The sequence below is a fragment of the Haliotis rubra genome, unplaced genomic scaffold (genome assembly GCF_003918875.1).
Source record: "Haliotis rubra isolate DU_JTF1 unplaced genomic scaffold, ASM391887v1 Scf3, whole genome shotgun sequence".
In the NCBI taxonomy this organism is placed as follows: domain Eukaryota; kingdom Metazoa; phylum Mollusca; class Gastropoda; order Lepetellida; family Haliotidae; genus Haliotis; species Haliotis rubra.
In genome coordinates, this window is record NW_025766968.1 from 5,549,404 (window position 1) to 5,569,424 (window position 20,021).

A 20,021-nucleotide genomic window follows, 5' to 3' on the forward strand; every position below is an offset into this window, starting at 1 on the left:
CCAGTACAAAATTCAAGGTTTGGATGTTATTTAGTGGGCTTAGAAGTGTTTGTAATGTTAGGTGTGTTTAAGTGTCTAGTGAACCCTGGAGCACCAGTCTGTGTTGTTGGTAGTGTATGCAGTGTAGTAGGATGTATAAGGACGTTTCTGTTTCGTTGCAGCGTGTGCATTTGTCTGTTTCGTGTTGTCTTGGTTTTGTTTTCATTTTATGCAGATGGATAAGCAAACAAATAAGGGTCATGAAAGGTGCATATGTATTCAAACGTCCTGGTTATTTAATGTGGATGGCTAACCCAAGCAAATAAGGAATATTTTACGAACGCTTCACTGAGGCGATATGCGAGACGGGGCCCAGCTTAGTGATGTAATGCAGCCTGGTCACCTGGATCTGTTGCGCCTGCGCTAACGCTCCACAGTGTCGGAGCGTTAGCGCAGGCGCAACAGACCCAGGGAACCAGGCTGCGGTCTGGGCTGCGCTCGACCGGTTGCTCTGGGACGTGGGAAGTAAAAGGCTTATCGTGAACACTTAGTTGTCTTCTCTCCTCCTAGGAACAGCAAGTCGTGCAGTGAAGGACCCATAGAACACTACATCAGGTTTATTCGTCTATTTCTCGAAACGGTAAGAGTTCCGCCCGTAACCCCTGCTTAAAATGTCAAAATGTAAATGCTAAAATAGGGTTAGGTTTAGCCGAGACATGACAATGCATCGCGGAGGAGAACGCCATCTATATAAATCCCATTCAGATGCTAGTGGCCGATTACCGCTGAAGGGGTCGTTGTCGGCACAGGTACTACAGAAATGTACCCTAGCCAAAGTAAATGTACTGAATCGTACCCTAGGACGATCCCATTCTGCATCGCGATGAGCGCTAAACCGGTTTCTCGAACGCGTACTAAAAATTATTCCTGCCTGTCAAACCGCGGAAATATTCAACATTGCAGTGCGTGTTCGTCAGAAAGAATATATACCTTCCTTCCGCTGTCAGTTATAAAATATCAGACAATCGATTTTTCTTGAGCATGACGTCCCCTGTTGTCCGTTTTACAGAAAATTGAAAGCTGTCTACAATGGGGGTGACATACAGCGTGATGACAAAAGTATTCGCGACAATTCAAAATGTCGGAAGTAAACACATGACCGTATGAAAACTTTAAGCAGCGGTATTTCAAAAAAAGAATTATGTCTCACCTCAGTACTTGGTCAAGTTCCCCTTGGAGCGTATGCAGGCCATAATCCGTCGTGGAATTGATTCATATAAGTTTCTAACATAGTGTAGAGTGATATTTGTCCATTTAACATACTCACCTAAACTCGAACTATAAACGACAAATGCGATGATATAAAGAGAAACTTTGGAACTTTAATACAATGAAGCATGGCATAAGTAGTTAAAACAGTGCATTCAAATAGGCAAAATTTAACAGGAAGATTTCAAAGTTAATTAAGGATTTGTGAAAGGGGATAGGTAGACATGTACCAAAAGTCAGTAGAGCATTGCATTTTAATTCGCGCTGAGAACTGAACTCCAGGTAGTGCAAATATGCTGAGCTCTTCCAGAACCCAATGTCCTGAATCAGCTCTCCAGGTATGCCGATGTTGAACGCTTCAGGTCGCACCACCGCTACCGGAACGAGTGACCGGTGATGTCTGCTGCAAGTCCCTGTCTCTGCAATATTGCTCGAATGGTCTCCATGAAGGTACTGTATGCTAGAGGAGAGCCGTCCTTGTTGCACAGCAGCGGCTGTGATGATGAAAAGTTTGTATGATGCTGCAATAGACGTTCCATAGCCGTCGCTGGGTTCAAGGGGTGTGTACCAGTATCTGGTAGAAATACGTCCAACAGCCTCTCTCGGAACTGCAGCGTCTTAGTCCATTTCAGGGACACACGGTATCCCTTCTGCATCCTAAACACATCAAGTACAGTTATGTGCTTACAAGGATCAAAGTTTGATCCACACACAAAGTTTCCTGGGCGCAACATTCCATAGAAGCCCAAAACACACGCTACCCACACAGATAAGCCACACAATGTCAGTAAGTTCAGATTGTTCTTTAGAATTAACAAGTGTTCGGGTTATGATCGGAGTGGCACCAGACTGGGAGTCTCCCAATTCCCGTTTGACTCCTTGTAACAAGTGAGATATACCCCAATCTGCTGACAGGGGATCTTCAAAATTGTAAATTAGTTACAGCACACAAATACTGTCTAATTGAGGAGTATTTCACCTTCTTGATATCTACTAGAAACGCCACATATAGATACACATGTTCACAAGTCATGGGCACTGGTTGTAGACCTGTAATATCACAGAAATTCAGTAGGCACTTCAGCTGAGTCTTATATGTGCGCTTCGTGGACCCCGACCACCCCTGCGATATAAGGCGAGACACTGCTTCTTGCAGTCGAACCTTCACAACGTCCCCATCTAGAAGCAATAAAATCATCAGACATATGGCAGCGTAGTAAATGTACATCTAAGTTAAACAAGCAAAACTGTGGTAACAAGTCAAAAACTTCAGACAATCGGCCTGGTTCATGCAGTCTGGAAATAGTCTGCTGAAGTGTTTTTATGACCTGGAATGTAATCTGCACATAGAGAGAAATTGAAGCTCGCTTTTAGCCACCAAAGATAACGTAACCAGTTCATAACGATTGGTATTTTGCATGACCCTTTGTTTATAAAGGCCTTTGCCACTTGATTGTCAGTCTTTACAACTATTTTCTTATTCAGCCAGTCATGACACCATCTACTCGCAGCCAGTATGATGGCGAGAGTCTCCTTAACGTTGATGTGAAGGTCACTTATCTCTCTCATGTCTGCTTTCCAATTGACGAAAGAAGTCCCCATTATAATGACCTCCAGCACCTTCATTGCATGCATCCGTGAACACGCTCTGTAAAGGGCGTTTGTCTAAGAACTTTGTTGTGCCGTTGTATTGCTTCAAATAGCACAACCACCAATCAACATCAGCATGAAAGTTATCATCCAGTTTGAATTTTCCATGTGGAGACTTAATAGCATTCTTCAGATCTAATACACGGCGCGCATGAATGTCGCTCACCCTGAATGACCATACTTGCCCAACTTAACTGTCCGACCAATCTTTCTAGCTGCCGTCTACTGGCCCTGGTTCTCTTAGAGAAGGAGGCGATTTCTTGATAGAATGAATGCAACTTATCCGTGGGAGGGATAATGTACAACATTGTGTGTCAATAACAATTCCAAGGAACACAATGCGCTGACACGCCCATCGACCTTGTTCCAGTTTATCATAAATCCGAGTGTACGTAACAAACCCAATAAACAAGATAGAGCTTGAGAACATTCCTCAAGAGAGTCACGGTTAATGAGGAAATCGTCAATATACACAATAACATCCACATTATATTGTGTTTTCATCATTCGACACACAGATGCACTCAAAGTTTGGAAGATTCGACAACTCTTAGATGCACCGAACGGAAGTTTCCTATCATACATGTATGTTATATCAGACTTCGCCCTCGAAGCGCCAAGTATAATCCTGTCAGCGCCAGAATTACTGGGGTGTATGTTGACAGATCTGTAAGCTCTTTAAAGTCCACTTTGCTAGGTAACTGCCTGTCTTGATTATTTTGAGGGCATGTCTGAGGTCCATATACTCACACTCACAATCTACCATATAACTGTTCATACCTGTATTGTGCGGAACACTTCCATCGTGTATCAAACGAACATTACCATTGTCTTTAGGGATGGCACACAAAGGGCTCACAATTGTGGGTTTGGAATTGGATATCACATAATTACCCAATGACAATTCTTCTTTAATCTGTTTTCCCGTTTCCTGACAATTTGTTAAAGCTGATTTTTGATTATATGTAAACACTTGGCGTAAGGGAACGTTTTTAACGTCCGCTAATTTAAATCCATATTTCACACCTGACAAAATATATTCTCTATATGGGTCATCTTGTGGTAACATACGATTCCAAGCCTCATAATTTAGAGTGTTTATTGGGTTTGGTGAAAGTTTTTTGATTCATGGTCAGCACTTCTACCCTCTGAGTGACCACTGCTGTGGCCAGGAAGACTTCTGAAATTAGGAGCACCTGCATTGTGTTGGTGGGCAGAATGACCTGTCATTTGACAGATACTGCATACATGTGCCAGTCTGCACCACTCCCCTTGCATACAACGACTGTAGTTGAATCGTCGACAAATTCCTCTACCGTCATTTGTGAACGGACCACGTGATCTCTGACGTCGATTTGTGTTGCTGTCATGTGCACGGTCCATTTGTTTCATAGCCCTCTCCGTGCTTGAATTTCGTTTCGGCCGTAACTGAAAGTCACATATTTCTTGATAAGGTGCTCCCCATTGAAATCCTTCAGCACATTGTCTCTCACGGTACTCATTATCATACAAAAGTACACTGGCCCACTCGTACTTTGATGCTAATCGTGAGATGTCCTGCATGTATTTCAGGTACCCCATAACACCGGGCATGTCAAGTTCTGTGGCGTTTATCATGTCCTTTAGCACACCAATACAGTGCCAATACTGGCGTAGGTCCACCTTTCCGGGGACAAGCTGGACAACTGACCCAAAACGCCCGATTCTTTGATGTTGTCAAGGCCTAATATAATGCCATTGCCAATACAAGCATCTTTTCTGTCAATATTATCAAGGGAATCTACCCACGAGTAGTCCGTTAATTTCCTTAGTTTAGTATTCTTCTTACCCGAAACAGGTTCTGAAGCATGTGTATCGCCTGCACCCTGAGCCGCTTGACTGCCGTCGGCATCTCGCTGGCCGCTATCTTGTTTGGCTGCACCGCGTTGCCGCGTAGATTTACCAACATCCAACTCTTGTCTAAAGGCTCCACTTCCTTCGCCAGAGTAACACGCTTTAGCTTCCAACCTGAGACGTTTCATTTCTGTTTCTAATTCGCACATTCCGTTTAAGGGTATTGTGCTCCGTTCCATGTCGCTGGCTGATGCATGATGCAATGGCGGGCTACCAGGCGACATGGTTTTGCCGAATCTCGCGGTGAGAGAATGTCAGTAGACGTCCGTGGAGAAGGTTTTAGCGATTCAAGGGCTTCCATCATCTTTAGTCCAGCTCTCTGGCGTTTCGGTTTTACGTCGGTTTGCTCTGAAACCTCTTTTGATGACATTTTCAAAACAATTTATCACTGCTCTGTGGTGTTGAAAGCCTGACGCCGTGCGGGCTCTGATGCTAATATAAGGGAGATAACTGCAGCGATACTGTTGTAGAAGCAAGGGACGCTACTCGTACCATACCGTAATCAAAATCTATTTTACTCTGTAAAATATGACGACATCGTAGATGGCATCATACAGTTCGTCAGTGGTCAGGATAGTTTGTGATCCTCGCTGTAGTGTTCTTTTGATGTGTAGCCATACATTTTCAATAATATTGATATCGGGAGACTGTGCAGGCCAAGTCATGCAATTTACAGCATTTTCACGCTTGTATTCCTGAATAATTAGTGCCCGATGCACCGGAGCATTGTCATCTTGAAACCGATATGGTTTGTTGTTGAAGTGCCGAGCTATAACGGGCCAGAGGTTGTCTTCAAGTATTCACGATACTTGACAGCATTAATATTACCATCGGAGCACCTTTAGAATACAGCACCACAACATCTCGTGAGGACAATCTCTGCCGTAGGTCACGTGTCATTAAGACAAGCAACCAGTTTGTGATAACCCGTCGGACGCGAACCCGCGATTCGGATTGTTACCTCGATAGCTAACCGACTGAGCTACGTCCACACTGTTGCGCAATGTGCAAATGTATCGAGTCATTCCTGTGACGTCACGGAAATGAACGGAAAGAGTCGAATAGGTCACAGACAATTACGAATGCTACGGGTAGACTGGGTGTCTCATGATTTTATTCTCCGGACAATTGCCGAATGGATCCGATGCCATTTGGCACACTCGTCCCATTTCGTAATCTACAAATTAACGTGTGGCGTGGAATGAGCCGATATGCCTCAAACTGAAAAGGGTTGTTGTTGTTGACGTCAGGCGTCAGACGTAGATTTCACGGTGCATGCATGAATGATGCGCTTTTATATAAATCGGTGATTTTGTGACAGAAAAGTGATGTAGGGAACACTGTAAGGATAATGTGGATCGCACTAAAGAAAGAGGGAGACATGAGCATGTGTAGTGAGTTAGCCTTCGAATCATCACTTTACAAAATTTATGTTGCGTGTGAAAGAGGCTTGAGTGCAAATTCCAGACCAATTTCCATTAGCCCAAAATTTCTACATTAAACCATTTCATAATGTACTTTCGACGTTTTTGGTTTCCCCTTTTTGTGTGAAAAAAAGTATTAAAATGCAAAAAGGAAAAACAACAAATGGTACTCACGTATTACACCGGACATGTACCTGCTATATTGGATTAGGTCCCCAACCCTAACCTTAAACCCTCAGCCCTAACCCCTTGAAATAATCCTGATAAATAAAATGCATTGACCGAACCACCGGACATGTACCTACTATGTTGCATTAGGTCCCCAACCCTAACCCTAGCCCTAGCCCTAGCCCAAATCCCTTGAATTAATCCTAATAAATAGAATGCATTGACCAAACCGGCACAAACACGACTGACGTGTCTAGTGTAATGCATTATTACCGTTTCGAAAAATAAAATACTAATAAAACACTTTTCTATGTAATGGTGCAAATTACTGAATGACAAAAATATATATGTAAATTAAAAAAAATACAAAATACACAAAACGTAACACCTCAGCAGCCCGTAATACAAATAAATATGAGCGTAATATATGCTTGCAAAATATTACGCATCCGCCGGTATACAACTACTGGAAACTCTCAACATCGTTGGGCTTATGCAATGACATAGCTCGTAGAGATGAAACACCAGTGAACGGAGCTTATACGCACTCGCTGAGCCAGACAACCGTGTTGCCATGCAGGCGTCATAGGGCATTGTTTCGAGAACGTGCTTTCGAACAAAATCACATAACATTACGTAAAAGGATATTATGACGTATTTTTAAAGTTTGTGGTGCTGTATTCTAAAGGTAGGCCTTACCATCAACACGACACAAGGTGCCAACACCGTACCAAGTTAAAGAACCCCAGATCATAACTGATAACCTGGCCTGTTTCGAGTGAATCATGCATTCGGGACGATAGGCTTCATGCGCACTTCTCCAAACGAAAACTCTTCCATTCTGACCAATAACTACCTGCGATTCATCACTGAATATCACCTGTTTCCACTGATTTTATACTGTCCAAATTCTCCTTTCCAAACACCAGTGAAGTCGTTTCCTTCTGTTCACTTCCTTCACAACAAGGCGCTTTCTAATAACCCGACCAAAAACACCATTCCGATGCAAAACTCTTTGAATTGTTCTACTGTTTGCTTGTTGATGTTGACCAACATTATAATCATGGGTAATGTCTCTTAGAATGTTAAATCTATTCTTGCGCACACTCCTCAACAAAACATGTTCACTCTGAATACTCACTTTTTCGGCCTACCAATTCGGCCGGCTGTTTTCAACATTACCGCTGATTCAAATATTTTTCCAAACATACCGAATTGTTGATTCAGGTACACCTAATAATTTCACAATGTCAGAAGTTTTCTTTCCATTCCGTTTCAAATCCACAATTAGTTCTTTCATACTGATGTTGAGTTCCTTTGATTTTCGGCACATTGTTTACAGCAGACGATTTCTGCATTCCAAGGAGACGACATATGTCGTCATTGCACATGCGCACTAATCGTATATCAAGCTCACAAGCGACATATCAAACATGAAAATCTGTTCAGTATTTGCGAAGCAAGAGACAAAATACGAGACGTTTCAATCAAAGCCGAACGGTCATATTTGCCAAATCGCGAATACTTTTGTCACGACGCTGTACTTCGTACATATCCAGCGCTGTTCTCTCAGGAGCGAAACTTTTTAAGTTTTGGGTGTCCTGAAAGGGCCGTTTCCAAATCGTTCCCACCAACAGCTGTCGTAAATGAACATGGGAAATCGTCATCATCTTCTTGATCAGAACTCTCATACTGTCGTATGAGCTCCATATTCGATTGCGTTAGAATACAAAGTGAATACTCCGCGATGCGGTGAAAGCGCTCGAAATCAGGCGATCTGGAACACCACCACAAACCGGTTTCGGTTTTGGCTTGAGAAAAGTGAACTCGTCTGCCGTTTAGCATACCGGGTATGTTTCTGTACATTTACTCTGGCTAGGGTACATTTCTGTATACAGAAAGGTACCTGTGCATACAATGACCCCTTCAGCCCGATTACCCCCTTGATTTTTCTTGAAATTTGTTTACTGAAAAGTCGATATTGATGTACTCCGAGATAATTTCCCTTTACATACAGCGGTGTGCCAGATATATTTATGATTGAATATGAACAAACATGGCTGACGTCACTGGCAAGACGCACGGCAGCGACTAAACTCGCGTAACAACCAAATTATCAAATGGAAAGACTTCAGCCCGTATCCCACTTAAATTTCATTCTATTCAAATGATTTCACCTGAATATATATTCCTCATCTGATAAGGATGAATTTTAACATGTTTCTTTAATGGTAGCATGAACGTACTGAACATGCTGAAAGACATATAAACTTCCAACACCATGCCAAGTTACAGAGTCACGCAGCCCGAGACCATTAAAAAAAGACGTGCATGACACCCGGGACTCAAACACTGAGGGGTGTACTCTTCGAAAGGCCTTCTCCGCACATACACATGGTTGTTTTCTCCAATAACTATTTTACATTCATCACTGAAGATGACTCTTACCCATTCATCATTAATTCTTCATCGAGGTTTTCCTCAGGCTCAAGTGAGGCGATTTCTCGCATTCACATCTCTAATTCGGACATCTATGATAATTATTTTCGAATAATTTTCTTCGGAGACAGTTCTGATCCTATTCTGATTAAATGTTGAGGTTATTTCCGACAAAGGAGAAATCCAACTGTTTTGTACTAACTTTAACAGTTGGGTAAGACTTCCTCCCGTATCCCCCTAGATTTTAACAATAAAGAAAAATATCTTTGGTGGCATTTTTAGAAGTTGAATATGTCTTTCAGTATGTTTAGATACAAAATTAAAGAAACATATTAAAATTCAAATGAGGAATATATATTCAGGTGATATGATTTGACTAGAATGACATTTAAGTGGGAATACGAGTGGAACTCTTTTCATTTGTATTTTAAATGAACTGTTAAATTTCATGATTCTTACTATTTGGGATTTGTACATAAACTTTTGGCACACTGCTGTACATGTAACTGTCCTATTTTTTATCACCATAAACATAGAGAATAATAGACTGGTAACCGGTTTAATTCTTGTTTCATGAGTAAGTTTAAGGTTGTGTAAATTGCCCCAGAAATACAAAATGGTTTTTGATTTGCACTTGAAAATGTGGCAAGCGAGAAATTATCAGTTGAGTTCCTCAAACATTGCTCAAACTATTAACTGATAAAACCCTGACTTTTTGAATCTTGGATTTGACAAAACTTGCATAAGAATGTTGGTTTACTGAAGCAGACAGAATAAACTAAAGTATAGCCAGAAATGCTTGGAAAATGCTTTTTGGCTTCAATATCAATATGATGAATTTGACACAAGATCAAAGGATATACATGACGCGACTCTACCTAGTTTGATATTAAAGCTCAGATGAAAATATGCACTTGAGGGGGGACTTCACAGGAGGAAATTTTGACGTTTTAACAACAATCGTACATATTATAAGTACAAACTGTAGTTTTGAAATACAGACTAATTATTCATATAGCCTCAACTAATTAAATTACACAAATCATTGTAAAAAGTTTTCATCAGGCATGTGTATCCCGTGCACGACGAGATAGTGGCTGTTCCATTTCTGCGGTTTCACCCCGCCGCGACAGATAACAACTTTTGCGTTTTCAATGGTGATAGTTTCTTAAACAACTTTTTTGGTGGAGTCCGGAAAATTTTCAAATATAAGAAAGCTGTTGGGTATTAGTAAATGATAAACATGTGTATTATTTATATTTATGTGGCAATTTTGTACAATGATAAACTTTGCAATTCATCGGTCCGTTTCTGACTCAAACTGACTGTAGCTATGTTCAAAATAATTACATAAAAATGTCTTAATTCAAATCGCATAAATAATCTTGTTCACCCATAGTAGTTTCACTTGGTGTATGAGCATTTAACTGGCAACATGCGACTTGATATCCCTGCAAAACAATTAATTTCAAATTTATACCAGTATTTCATACTAGAGAAACAAAGGGGGAAACCCCTCGTCAGCTATGACAGGGTTTACTATAGAATGTGTAAAGCCCTTCATTTGACATATAGTCAGGTTTACAAAGTTGTAAACAAATCAGTTACCTCAGGGGTCATATCAAAAGCAAGTAGGAAACACAAACTGGATGGCTTTGATACGGGTGTCATACGCCGTGAAGTATATAAACTGTATGAACGCAAAATCCCACTGACGTGTGCTAAAATACAAGATGAGATCAAAGATACAATAAATGTCCTGTTGTAATTCCGCTAGAGTCCTCCACCAGCAGTGATACTGACACTTGATATTTTGAGACGGTCCCTGAGATGTACTGCCCGTGCGTTACATAACGCTGTCACCCTGTCTGCCTGCCAGGTGGGTCATAGTATAGTTTGTTTCTTAGAAGTGTTTCTACCATGGAATTTTTTCTAAGTTTTTCGAGTAATCATTATGATTGGGAATGGTACATCGTGATTACTCATATGCCATATTAGGTCAAGGTGATATGAATGATTATATATGAGTTTTGAATCTAAAATATCAAACATTATCAAATAATTGCCAAAAAGCATATTTTCCAAGCATTTCTGGCCTTGCTATAGTGTTGGGAATTAGTTTAATCAACTAAGCCAAACAAAGATGGCGGGTGAGCTTAGCAACAAGGTTTGGACTGGATTTAAATGTAGCCGTAATATTCGGCGACGACTTTATGGAGTGGGTCTGCCATGAACTCGTCGAAGTGGATTAAGGAGTACGGGACACTGCATTCTCGGGCCTCGAAGCTATAATCGATTAACGTATACATGAGGTGTTGTAACCGTTCGGTGCCCACGAGACCTAAACTATCGTACAGGTTAGTAAATTTCCCTCAACTTATGACTCGACGCAGGGCGGCATAAATATCGAGGCCATGGACGTCCACCCCGACGCCTCTGAACAACCGTTTCTCGATCAATCTCCACATGCTGATAATGAGAGACATAAGACGAATCTTTAATAAGAAGGGGGCAATACCGTATCGTGAGGGACAATTTGTAATTCCTCTCTGACGAGTCCCCTACCCGGTCCGTCTTGCAAGTAATACACATTCGGTTCGTCATCTTTGATGTCCACTCGGTCGACGTGGTACGTTTTCATGGACCATACGGGGACTGTGGCGCGACGTTTATCCCATCCTTCGAGTTCACTGGACTGGTACAGATACCTCACGCAACCCGGTCTGGTGGTTATTTCTCTCGGCCGTGACGCGATGGAGCAGCCGCTTCAGTCACGGATTTCATTCGAATGGCTTCAACGGGTCTTTTATCGAGGAGACGAGTGACTTCGTTGTTGATAGCCGAAACCACTCGCGGTAAGCGTACGACCCATTCCGTCGATCGTTTTTCTGGGTCGACCATCTCTCGGGCATACTGATGTCGGAACAAACGCTTAGCTAAAGTCCTTGTCGCTCAGAGCCATGTACAGTCCCACGCCGAACACGTAGTCGACTTTCGACCGGGCGTATTCCAACGCGCCCTGGTAACGCCGGATGGCACTCGGTAAATTCACCGGTCTGGCGATGACGTACTCGACGTTCGACAAACTGTTTCTGCGCATCATAGGCCATCCCTTGACCCACAATGTTGGAACGTGCCCTGCAGCGCCCACACGTGCGTTCGAATCGAATCGTTCAGTCTGACAACACCGGGATGAGTAAACCCCTTTGACGAGTCCAGGATAAATCGTATCCAATTGTCCGCGGATCCCTGCTCAAACCTCCAAACGTCATAATCCTTGCTGTCATCAAAAGCCATGAGATCATCTCTCCACTCGTTACATGTGATGTAAGCATTTGCATACTTTTTACCAACCCATTCTTTCAACGTCTGGCTGGCTTCTACGAGGGGCATGTGGTGAACAATACGAATACCCAACCCGTGGTTCGTACCCGGTATACGCCAATCCGTGTTCAGATTGATTTCGAATTCGTCGCCGCAAATCCGTTCGTAAGCCCACCCATCGTACGGATTGTTTACTGCATTCCACGCCTTGTCCTGCGGAATCGGGGTGCTTATTTCTTTCAGGATGCATCTGATTTGGTAGTACACATGAAACGTAAACACAGACCGACTCAGCGCATCACGACTCGTGTCATTCAACTTCACGCTGCACCCTGTTGTTACACACCAAATTGAATTGATTCTGCCAGAATTGCATTGGGTTGTTAAACCATACATGGACTGCCTTGACGTTCGTGACCGAAAGCCTATACTTTTCAAATACATCGATAAATCGAGCTCGAAAGTGGGAACCCTCCTTCGCATCCACCACGATTTCCATGTGCGTGAGATCGGTAACACTTAAATTATCGCTTTTAGAATAAATCACTCCAGCCTGGTACTTGGGTGTAAACATATTGAATTATTATAATTACGTATATGTATTTTTTCAATATGTACGTCTTTACCAACGACAACCGATGGGTGTTCATGCCCTCTCAAATCGACTGGAATCTCAACATTGCGCTAGACTCTCCCCACCTGTTCATGGAAAACAAAGACCACGGAACGCTGATCGTGGCTTATGTCCCCATGCAGCGTCATCGTCAGCACGCTGTCGTAACCCTTAGCTCACATCCTATCGAGTAAACCCGTTCATACATGAACGCTGGCTTGACATACATACTATGTCAGTAGAATGCTCATACACAAACGCTGGCGTGACATACATGGGGCTAACTAAGTCAGTAAAACGCTCATGTAGGAACGCTGGCATGACCTATATACCTCCACTCACTTGCAAAAGTTCCTGTCACTATCCCGACTTGAACTCCAAACACTGGATTACGAGTTCACAACTCTAACCATCACACTGGCGAGCCAGCTGATACCTCAGTGCTCGGAACTTTGGGTCTATAGTCCGTTTGGCTCAAAAGTGGACCGATGAATTGCAATTTAACTCGAAAACTAATAAACAGAAAATACTCAATGAAACACTGATCATAATCAAAACGTCAGACCAACTCTCTGAGTTTTTTTGCAGAATTTATGTCCTAAAAATAAAAAAGTTGTTTAACAAACTATCATTAAAATATTGACACAGTTCACTATTTGTTACGAGGGAGAAGTGCAGAGAAAGGGACAGCCAGGTGTTTGAGAAAGGATGGAGACGGCACAGCACAGGTTAATGAATCAATAACTTTGTCGGTACTTGTGCACGTGCTTCTCTAACACCTTGCTGTCCCTTTCTCTGTACTCCTCCCTCGTAACAAATAGTTAGACTGATGAATAATAATCAGTATGTCATGAAAATAACAGTCTTCAAGATATCTTCAATCATGACTTTGTCAAGAGGCGACAAACAGGATTGGGTGGTCAGGCTTGCCTACTTTGTTGACTCATTTTATCGTATCCCAATTGCGTAGATTGATGCTTGTGTTGTTGATCACTGGATTGTCTGGTCCAGACTTGATTATTTACAGACCGCCACCCTATAGCTGGAATATTGCTGAGTGTGGCGTTAAACAACCATCCAACCAATAAGTGAAGTGGGTTTTCAACTAATAAAAAAATTCCAATTTTGGGTGTTACCATGCAAACCATTTTCACAGATATGAGTTTAATGCTCATATTTAGTGTCATATATATGTCATGTGATACGATAAAGTAATACTTATCTGTGGTAGAATGCACTTTACTATTTGCAGCCTGCTCATTGTGGAGCAATGATCACACTATAGTGCAATTGTTGTGTCACTGTATCACTCATACTCCAGTGACCTTCAGTGCCATTCACTGTTCCTTCTGAACCCTGTTTTCTGTAACATTTTTTTTTTTTTTTCCAGACACTTATAAACGTGTACAATGCCTACATCATGGAGTCCAACAAACAATGGTAAGATACATCATTGTCATTTGTTTATTTTAGCCTTGCTTGTCACACATGGACTTAAAATGGAGACAATATATTTACCCCTGCATCAGTATTGACATAACCAGCTATCCGTAGTCTCATGTAAGCCCCTAACTTTCAAGCTGATATGGCTCTTTAATACCTGCTGTGAATGCGAGTGCCGGTTTGTCACATTAAGCCTCAGTGTTTTAAATGGGGACCAGGAGAGTTTAGTCGGGGTCTTCTGCTTCTAAAGTCTATTAAAGTGTTTCCAGCATAGATTTGTTAGTTTGTTTATTGTTTCATGCTACATTTTCATTGACTAAGTTTATCACCTGTTTCTGTATTTCTTCCCTTTAAAATGCAGACAATGGATTGAAACCTGTTTTAGAGACATGTTTATGCTGGTTTGTATTGGAACCTTGCAATCAGGTCAACAACATCATGGAATTTACATGACCAGATGATCACTGGTCTAATGCCAGAAGAAAGGACTAGTCTCATGTAAACAGATTTCTAATGCCTGCCAAATCTGTTTTTATTGCTGGCTGAAAAATCTAATGTTAACATATTGAAACCGTAATACTACTTTAATGTATTATAATTATGCTTATGGTTTGTTTCAGACTTCCAACCATACAGATCTAGAGAAATTCTTGTGAGGGATTCCAAAGGTACAATTCATGTTTTCCTTGTTCTTTCAAAATGTTTTTCTTGTCTCTCAAGCAATCATCTTTTCAGAGATTTGACGATACAATTTTAATGTGTATGTGAGCATAGCATGGTCAAAACATGACGGTGAAGTGCCTGGGCTCTTGTAGCAAAGGGAGGTAATAGCCACAGCTTGTGGTAGATAGCTGCCTACAGTACGGGGGAGACTACTACATATCTAAAACACATTTTAGTTACCAAAGTAGTCCCTCTGTGAATTTCTCAGAAATTGCCCATTTAGCATACTGAAAGAAGTTAAGTTTGGCATGTATACTGATCATTCAGCCTAAGCCAAAAGCATTGTGTCTACTTGGCTATAAGCATCATATTCTGTACTGATTGTTGTGTGATTATATGGATTATTTTTAGGCAAGCTTACAAACCAAACCAAATTTTACTTGACTCGACTACTTGAATGGGTTTTTTTCAGATGAGCCATCCGACACAACAAGCAAAGGTTTCATTGAAGATTCCATTCCTACTGTGGATAAGGATAACGTGGAAAGCTCGGGTACAATTGTCTTTCTCTTTGTAACATAGTTTACTAATGTGAAACTGCACAGAAATTACCACTAAAACCATTTAAGTTTTCTTTTTGGCTTTGTATTAATGATTGTGCTTAATTTTACTTCATGAATTTCATCAATAACATTTGTAGACACGTTTTTGTCGGACATGCAGAACTCCTTGGTGAGGCCCGCCATATAGCTGGAATATTGCTGAGCGCGGTGTAAAACTCAACTCAACCGTGGCGAGGCAGTCACTGGTACGAGTGACTCCCTTTCAGATAGTATCTTAAGTTCATATGAAGTGACATGACATTGCTGGTCGAGGACGGAAATTAATTTATCAGTTTTGATGATTAAGTGTGTTAGGTTGTTATGTGCTGCTAATATGAATTCATCACATGAAGATGTGTGCCATGATCTTTTCCTTTTCTGTTTCATTAAAGGTCACACTCCTGAAGACAGCCTAGCAGTTGCGAGTGAAATTAGCTCTGACAGTGGTAGATATGATTTTATTTCATTTGCATGTATAGATTCTTCACCAATATGAAAAAACAGTAATATGCTGGTAATTTTCAAAATTCATTGTAATGCAACTTAAATACTGAATAGTAGTTCAAGACAGTGGCTTGTTCACTGAAAAAATGTTTCTGTATTTTTCACAAACTTGCATATGTTGAATAGTGCTTGTTACAGTTACATTTACATGTCTTATTTACATTATAACTTTCTCAAATTCATCAAATCAGGAGATGGTTGCGATTCAGTGGTTCCAGTCAGCAAAGCACCAAAGAGAGATTTGACGATACAATTTTTTTGTGTGTGAGCATAGCATGGTTAAAACATGACGGTGAAGTGCCTGGGCTCTTGTAGCAAAGGGAGGTAATAACCACAGCTTGTGGTAGATAGCTGCCTACAGTACGGGGGAGACTACTACATATCTAAAACATGTTTTAGTTACCAAAGTAGTCCCTCTGTGAATTTCTCAGAATTGCCCATTAAGTTAAGTTTGGCATGTATACTGATCATTCAGCCTAAGCCAAAAGCATTGTGTCTACTTGGCTATAAGCATCATATTCTGTACTGATTGTTGTGTGATTATATGGATTATTTTTAGGCAAGCTTTACAAACCAAACCAAATTTTACTAGACTCGACTACTTGAATGGGTTTTTTCAGATGAGCCATCCGACACAACAAGCAAAGGTTTCATTGAAGATTCCATTCCTACTGTGGATAAGGATAACGTGGAAAGCTCGGGTACAATTGTCTTTCTCTTTGTAACATAGTTTACTAATGTGAAACTGCACAGAAATTACCACTAAAACCATTTAAAGGGCAAGTGTACCAAAAATTAACCTTTTAGTCTTGCCGCGTTTTCTTCATAAAAGTGTTTATCAAGATTCGTTTTATATCAAACCCGTTACATAAATCAGAAGTAACTAATTTATTATTTGTGTTATATCAATTCATATTCTCAACATTTACCAAGAGTTCTATGTCCACAATAAACACACCATGGCTTATGCCCTTGGAAATGGCGTCATTGGTGCCCAAGCGATAAGCGAATGGCGTCGTCAGACCTTATTAGACCCATTTCCGTGGTGCAGGTATAGGTGTGGTTCTTGTGTCTCGATCGCGCAGGCTACTGTTTTAATCCACCTGTTGCTTGGCGTCCAGCTGGCTATGTGGTCAGTTCTACACTGTAATGGCGTTGCAGTTTGAAAAAGCGTATACATTGTACTAAGAGTGTTACCACGTAACCAAATTGTATAACATATACAACCTGAGTAGGTTAGATCTTTCCAACAGTACCTTTTTTCATGAAACCTATAAAGCGTTATATGCACTACATCTTGCTTGCCATCGGTGAATGTGCCGGCATTCTACGTTTGTTACTAAAGTTCTTACATAAATCGTGCGATATGTCACTCCTCTTCCACCTAATTCAATTTTATATCGATAGTACTCTACATCACGCAGATAAATGCAATTTGCAGTTTTGAACACTGTTTGAAATTCGTTTTCTATGATAGCATCCGCTGATTGTAGATAAAATTTACTGAAAATTACATGCATCGTAAATCTCGCCAGTTTTGACACATTACTAAATCACCATTCACTCGCGCTTTTGCGTAATTTATGGTAAAATGTCAAATTTTACTGGGAGAATTGAATTTAAAAGAAAAAGATGTATCATTGTGATCAGCAGTAGATTTGTTGTTGTATGATCGAATCACCAATGCTCGTTCTGAAACATTATCAATGAACCGAGAATCGCTGAGAATGTTTTGGAAAATCGCAAACGCCAAAGTGAAGTTTCAGCCATATTACATAGTGTTTATAAAATCACGTCCACATGTATGTCGGTAATGTTTAGGCCCATAAAATTCAACACCATCTTCCTTCCTTACATGAATCCCTGAGTTCCTCATACAGTTCGCAATAAACTGACAAATGGACTTTGTCACCAATACGAAGTGTTTCAGCTTAAATCTAACGAAATATATCGAAGATATGAGTTGCAGCTTCAGTGAAAGAATACTTGTTTGAAATGTATACAAAGCCAATCTCAGATTTTACACTGTGTATCCGTTAGCCACTTGTTGCATGCATACAATTGCTCATTAGTTTTAGAACATGCATGGGAAAGGTATCAGAGCAAGCTTATAGTTAAATAAAACAGGTGTATGCCAATGATTTTCTAGATTCATCACAACATATTATAGTTTTTGAAAGCATGACGCCATAACTGACGCAAAACTCACGCACAACGATGATCGGTACTTCTCTTAATTTCTGACTATTTCCCTTTGGTCACAATGAAAACAAAAGAAAATAACAACCAGCAGACTGTCAGAAGTTTCGACTACTAACATGTCACATTTATGCATATACGTTGCTTGAAACAACGAAAAATGTCCTTCGAAAACTCGTGTCAGTGAACACGCCATTTTGAAAAAGTCGCTTCCGATAGTGATGTCATAATGGACGTCAACATTGTTATACATATTTGGTATTTTCATTGAGGCGAGGTTATGAATGAACATACACACGCGACCAATCCGGCCCTGCTGCTTACATTTTCTGTTCTTATGCTTCTTCAGATTTTCAACCTAACTTTTTTTCACGTGATTAATATCAGTATTATTATCTTTTGATTTGGGACTAGACAGGGAGACCAGTTTAAATTCAAGTGGCACCAATTACGCCATAATCAAAGTGCTGTAACTCTGGCCTGTTTAGCTCGGCAAAAAATACCTCATATTGGCATAACATTTCAGCACTTATTTTGAGGGTTATACTTACGCTTGTAAGAAAAAATGAGTGTATATTTTCAAACATTGGTATTAACTAATTAAAACAGTTCACTTTGGTTCACATAAGAATAAATGTGATTTATTCGTGTACACTTGCCCTTTAAGTTTTCTTTTTGGCTTTGTATTAATGATTGTGCTTAATTTTACTTCATGAATTTCATCAATAACATTTGTAGACACGCTTTTTGTCGGACATGCAGAACTCCTTGGTGAGGCCCGCCATATAGCTGGAATACTGCTGAGCTGATGTAAAACTCAACTCAACAGAGTGGCGAGGCAGTCACTGGTAAAAGTGACTCCCTTTCAGATAGTATCTTAAGTTCATATGAAGTGACATGACATTGCTGGTCGAGGACGGAAATTAATTTATCAGTTTTGATGATTAAGTGTGTTAGGTTGTTATGTGCTGCTAATATGAATTCATCACATGAAGATGTGTGCCATGATCTTTTCCTTTTCTGTTTCATTAAAGGCCACACTCCTGAAGACAGCCTAGCAGTTGCGAGTGAAATTAACTCTGACAGTGGTAGATATGATTTTATTTCATTTGCATGTATAGATTCTTCACCAATATGAAAAAACAGTAATATGCTGGTAATTTTCAAAATTCATTGTAATGCAACTTAAATACTGAATAGTAGTTCAAGACAGTGGCTTGTTCACTGAAAAAATGTTTCTGTATTTTTCACAAACTTGCATATGTTGAATAGTGCTTGTTACAGTTACATTTACACATGTCTTATTTACATTATAACTTTCTCAAATTCATCAAATCAGGAGATGGTTGCGATTCAGTGGACCCAGTCAGCAAAGCACCAAAGAGAGATTTGACAATACAATTTTTTTGTGTGTGTGAGCATAGCATGGTTAAAACATGACGGTGAAGTGCCTGGGCTCTTGTAGCAAAGGGAGGTAATAACCACAGCTTGTGGTAGATAGCTGCCTACAGTACGGGGGAGACTACTACATATCTAAAACACATTTTAGTTACCAAAGTAGTCCCTCTGTGAATTTCTCAGAAATTGCCCATTTAGCATACTGTAAGAAGTTAAGTTTGGCATGTATACTGATCATTCAGCCTAAGCCAAAAAGCAGCATTGGCTGCATCTATTCTGTACTGGCTATTATATGGATTATTATTTTCCTTATCCTGACTCATGCTCTTTTGATTGTCCCCTTCCTCTTGCGAACATGTGGAACACTTATCTCCTTAATTGAAGCTCCTTCAATGTAAAATCACTAATTGGTACTCACCCAAGAGTTGCCTCCCCTGCATAGCTGGCGGGAAC

The 20,021-nt window shown here is 40.6% G+C and overlaps 1 protein-coding gene across 2 annotated transcripts in view; it reads left to right on the forward strand.

Annotated features, from left to right (window-relative positions):
- Window positions 1-449: 449 nt before the first annotated feature.
- The window catches only part of LOC124282458, an 80,350-nt gene continuing 60,778 nt past the window's right edge, over window positions 450-20,021 (forward strand). Inside the window, exons 1-7 of one of the 2 annotated variants that reach the window (XM_046718445.1) lie at window positions 450-619; window positions 14,150-14,199; window positions 14,823-14,870; window positions 15,338-15,418; window positions 15,860-15,913; window positions 16,592-16,672; window positions 19,205-19,258. In XM_046718445.1, coding sequence (XP_046574401.1) covers window positions 14,169-14,199; window positions 14,823-14,870; window positions 15,338-15,418; window positions 15,860-15,913; window positions 16,592-16,672; window positions 19,205-19,258 — 349 coding nt within the window. In that variant the 5' untranslated portion in view covers window positions 450-619; window positions 14,150-14,168. The remainder of the gene's footprint in view (window positions 620-14,149; window positions 14,200-14,822; window positions 14,871-15,337; window positions 15,419-15,859; window positions 15,914-16,591; window positions 16,673-19,204; window positions 19,259-20,021) is intronic. The other variant, XM_046718447.1, reaches the window with a different exon arrangement.